The sequence below is a fragment of the Etheostoma cragini genome, chromosome 1, assembly GCF_013103735.1.
Source record: "Etheostoma cragini isolate CJK2018 chromosome 1, CSU_Ecrag_1.0, whole genome shotgun sequence".
NCBI lineage: Eukaryota > Metazoa > Chordata > Actinopteri > Perciformes > Percidae > Etheostoma > Etheostoma cragini.
In genome coordinates, this window is record NC_048407.1 from 33708886 (window position 1) to 33714109 (window position 5224).

A 5224-nucleotide genomic window follows, 5' to 3' on the forward strand; every position below is an offset into this window, starting at 1 on the left:
CCCCCCCCCCCCCCCCCCCCGGTTACTTACTTCCTTATATATAACACCAAAAAAGACACGGTAATTCTTTGCATCTTCATTACAGTGCAAAATGTATTTAGTATTTGACACTTAACCATTTAATCTCATTACTGTGTAATATTTAACACTCAGGACTTTTGATACACCAATAACTATATTATTTGCATAATGTGTATACAAACCCTTTATTTTTTTTACTATTTTATAAATGTATATAGCCGCTCTCAGGAACTATGCACCATGTTCCCCCCCCTCTCTTTTTGTCTTCTTATTCTGCACTACTTTAAAAATTGGTGTTAACACTGTAAAGGTGTTGCTTCAATCTCGTTGCACAGGACCTGTAAATACACACTTGTGTATAACGACGATAAAGGCTTTCTGTTCTACTCTACATCACCCCGGCTCCTCATCTCAGCGGCGTTGTAACGCGACGCTGACGAGTGAGCAGCCAGAGGAGGAGGTCTGTGCACACGTGCGTGCTCTCCTCTTGATTAAGATGCAGCGCGTAACACAGTCATCATGTGAAGATAAATCTCTCCAACTGTGTTGTTTTTGATTACCAATGCAGTGTCGGGGTCCATCTGGCTCCTCCTGCTCCTTCTCACGAGGAGGGGAACTGTATCAGTCATCACGTCACTGAGCTGCTGAGCAGAGGCAGAGCCGACTGGCTGCGATACAAACCGCTTCATCATTGCTGACATGTACTGTGTGTGTGTGTGTATATATATATACAGTAGATGTCATATATTGCTCATAAACTGCTTCCAGTCCTCTTCTTTGTCCAAATCCGAGACTATTCTCCCCCAAAAAAACGCCATCACTAACAGGGACGTTGTAGAGCGTCCTCTGGGTCTGGGTCTGGGTCTGGGCCTGGGTCTGGGTCTGGGTCTTGGCCTGGGTCTGGGTCTGGGTCTGGGTCTGGGTCTATCCGAGGTTTCTCCCTAAAAGGAAGTTTTTCCTCTCCACTGTCGCCCTGTTGCTTGCTCTGGAGGAAACTACTAGAACTGTTGGGTCCTTGTAAATTCTGGACTATGGTCTAGACCTGCTCTATCTGTAAAGGGTCTCGAGATAACTCTTGTCATGAATCGATACTATAAATAAAAATTGAATTGAATTGTAAACGCTGTGTTGACTGTGAGATAATCCGTGTTGTCTCCTCTCTCGTTCCTCCAGGGCGCGCTGCCTTTCGACGACGACAACCTGAGGAATCTTCTGGAGAAGGTGAAGCTGGGAGTTTTCCACATGCCTCACTTCATCCCTCCCGATTGTCAGAACCTTCTGCGCGGTATGATTGAAGTGGACGCCGGCAAGAGGCTCACGGTAAGGGGCTCACCGTCCGGTAGAGGGCTACGATCATCTCTCAGCTCTCCGGTCTGGGCTGCCGCCTCCGGGACTACTCGGGCTAAATTTAGCACAAGTGCTCCGTGACTGGCCCTGCAGCGTCTGCGCTCTGCATCACATCTTTTCATCTCAGGCCAAGGATGTTGTTTTAGGCTTAGAATAGAAACCTTGACAAAAATAACAAAGGGTGTATTTAGATAATGTGCTTTCACTTATTTTCCCCCTGCAGTTATTTGAACTTGGTTTGGAATAACAGCTCCAATGTCGGCGTGTCTTATAAAAGAGTGAAATCATAAAAATGTATTCATGTTTTTAGCTTTTACATTTTAATAGCTCTTACCTCAACTTATCTTTGGATCTGCACCTGCAGTGAAATGGTCCTTGTTGCAGTCAGTGTAGTTTGAATGTATGTGTATGGATGGGGATTACCACCGGATCCACCCAGGTGGCTCCATGAACTGCATCATGCTAATGGAGTCTTCAAGTAGTTGAAGGAACGCTGCAGAGCGTTGAAGCTAATTTGACATTGCAGCCAATTCAATTCAATTCAGTTGTATTAATATAGTGCCAAATCACAATGATCTCATCGCGCTTTCCATAAAGAGCAGGTCTAGACCGGACTCTGGGATGTTATTTATCTCCCAGGTCTTTCATAAAGAGCAGGTCTAGACCAGGACTCTGGGATGTTATTTATCTCCCAGGTCTTTTATAAAGAGCAGGTCTAGACCGGACTCTGGGATGTTATTTATCTCCCAGGTCTTTCATAAAGAGCAGGTCTAGACCAGGACTCTGGGATGTTATTTATCTCCCAAGTCTTTCCATAAGGAGCAGGTCTAGACCGGACTCTGGGATGTTATTTATCTCCCAGGTCTTTTCATAAAGAGCAGGTCTAGACCAGGACTCTGGGATGTTATTTATCTCCCAAGTCTTTCCATAAGGAGCAGGTCTAGACCGGACTCTGGGATGTTATTTATCTCCCAGGTCTTTCCATAAAGAGCAGGTCTAGACCAGGACTCTGGGATGTTATTTATCTCCCAGGTCTTTCCATAAAGAGCAGGTCTAGACCAGGACTCTAGGATGTTATTTATCTCCCAGGTCTTACATAAGGAGCAGGTCTAGACCGGACTCTGGGATGTTATTTACAGAAACACAACAATTCACCAAGAGCAAGCACTAGGACACAGAGGCAAGGACACACTCCCTTTAAGAGGCAGAAACCTGGAGCAGAACCATGGCTCAGGGTGGGGGGGGGGGGGGGGGGGGAAGAGAGTGTAGAGCAGGAACATGGAGGCAGCAGGTGACTCCAACCACAGATCCAGATCCAGAAACACCTGCAGGAAGTGAAAAGAGGAGAAAGGAGAAGGGCGAGAGAGCACAAGACTCCGGGAAAGAGAAGAAGTGGAGTTAGTAAACCACCGAGTGGAATTAGATCTTCTGGTTCCATCACGGGATGCCCAAAGAGACTTCCCCTCCATGGACTGAGGAGACACCTTTTTTGCATTACAGTCTCAGAGAATTTGATATATGGTCTGATAACAGTTGGAAAGTCTAGAAGAGACGACACTTACATCAGTTATGTAATCCCCATTCAAGTTAGCCGAGTACTTTTTTTGGCTTCTTGTTTGTTCCACCTAAAAGAGTCGTTCATGTTTATTTTCTCCTCTTATTTGTGTTGCAGTTAGAGCAGATCCAGAAGCACACGTGGTACCTGTAAGTATATCCAACTGATAGCACTCTATGTTGAGTGTATGTGTGCATGTCCAAATGTCCACATGTCCACGTTTTTCAACTCTTTCATTGGTCCAGTATTAAGCGTGATTGCTGTGGCAAAACAAGCTACAGTGTGAGTTAAAAGGGCAATGTCCAGCTTGTATTTACCGTCATGAAAGTGCTTTATTTTGCCACCGACAGGCTCAGATTAGTGTCTGACAACATTATGGAAAGGATCCTTTCAGAAATAGACCTTTAAAACCTCTTTGAGACCTTTCTGTTGAACCAGAAACAGCTCTGAAGTCGCTACCGCTAAACCCACCAGACTCCATTTAACAAAAACACTTTTAGTGTGTACAGAGCCAATATATTCTCACACGTAAATCGCTAAACTATGTGTTTATTTCAACCAAAATTAGAGTTTTGATGGTTGGACAAGTTTAAAGACGACCGACAACGTCTTTTCATAGTGAATGGAAGTCTGCGCTCAGAAGCAGATTAGCTTGTCGGTTAGCTGCATGTGTCGTTGTGTTGCAGAGCTGGGAAGAACGAGCCGGAGCCCGAGCAGCCCGTCCCTAGGAAGGTGGCCATCCGGACCATGGCCGCCACCGAGGAGATCGACCCCGACGTCCTGGAGAGCATGCACTCTCTGGGCTGCTTCAGGGACAAGGAGAAGCTGACCAAAGACCTGCTGTCTGAGGAGTGAGTGAGGCAGAGGACCAAGCGATAGACTGTATTCATTTTATGGATGTGCAAGTCTGGTGCAAGCGTGGGGTGGTTCAAAAAGCCCATTATCCGGGGGAATGAGAAGTCAAATCCTGGATTTGATGCATCCTTGGGGTCTCATTTATAAATCTGTAGGTAGTATTGTTAATAACACTGTACGTATGCCAAAAAGATAAAAAATGGCGAACGCCAAAAAAAATCTTTACATGTAATTTTAGATTTTCTTTCCGCACACCTTTATGTGAGTGGCTGAAATTGAGAACAATGTACATTTTTTGTTTTATTGCCCTGATAACGAGGATATAACGGATGTATATTTTACTGTAAAATGATTTCTGATGTGATGAGATCTTCTGGCTAGATTATTATGAAAGAGGAACTTTTTTTTAAATCATATTTTATTTGCTAAGCTCGGGAGAAAAGACACAATAACAAGCTGTGACATAACCTATATTTTGTGAAATGTAATAAAATATTTGAACATTGCAGTGTGTGTGTGACAGAGTGATAAAGAATGAATCAATGAATCAATCATTCATGAATGAGACCAATTGTGCGTCTGAGGAAATCTGCTGTTTCATATTTTTGTGATGATGGAGCATGTTACCAAAGCGCTCTCCTCTGACTGTCTTCTGTCTCTCTCCAGAGAAAACCAGGAAAAGATGATCTACTTCCTGCTGCTGGACCGCAAGGAGAGGTATCCGAGCCAAGAGGACCAGAACCTGCCGCCACGCACCGAGATCGGTAGGCCAGTCCATCTGACCCCCACCACACACACACAGGGAGTTACAACAGCTTCCACACTGTTGATGCATGGGGCAGCCATGGTGGATTTGGGGCTTGGGGTACTCGGTGGTTAGTCTCGCTTTGAGTCCTCTCCTGGATGAGAGAAAAACCTGCTCTGGTTTATTGGCATTTCTTTAAACCAATCACAATCATCTAAGAACCGGACAGAGCCGCTGCTAAATAGTCTCAGGAAGGAAGTAGTTTTGGTGGAACATGTGTACGTTCAGAAGTAGTTTTAGTCGTCAACAGAAAGCTCAGATTGGACAGATAGTCCAATCTGGATCTAGCTGTCTGGATTTACCCTGCAGAGACCAGGTAACTATAGACCTTATGCATTTACCATGAAAACAAGCGACGACAAAGCGTCTAAAGGGGACAAGTAGGCGGTGAAAAGGCGACAAAGGGGCTATGAACACGTGACGAAAAGGAGACGAAAAGGCAACAAAAAGACACTAATAGTTGACTAAAAACCAATGAAAGGTGACAAAGAGGCTACAAAAAAGCTGATTTACCCTGCAGAGACCTGAGGACCATCATTCGATCTGGGAAAAGTCTTTTAGTTTGTTTTAATGGTTTTACGTTCATTTGGTGTGGTGCTGCCCAAAATGGCTTGGGATCTGCACCGGAACCTTTTAATGGC

General features: G+C 44.8%; 1 protein-coding gene across 1 annotated transcript in view; it reads left to right on the forward strand.

Moving 5' to 3' along the window:
• The window catches only part of LOC117955507 (serine/threonine-protein kinase BRSK2-like), a 94862-nt gene that overhangs the window by 76270 nt on the left and 13368 nt on the right, over positions 1–5224 (forward strand). Inside the window, exons 8-11 of the mRNA XM_034890083.1 lie at positions 1195–1341; positions 3041–3072; positions 3610–3774; positions 4445–4643. Of these exons, the coding sequence (XP_034745974.1) occupies positions 1195–1341; positions 3041–3072; positions 3610–3774; positions 4445–4643 (543 nt within the window). The remainder of the gene's footprint in view (positions 1–1194; positions 1342–3040; positions 3073–3609; positions 3775–4444; positions 4644–5224) is intronic.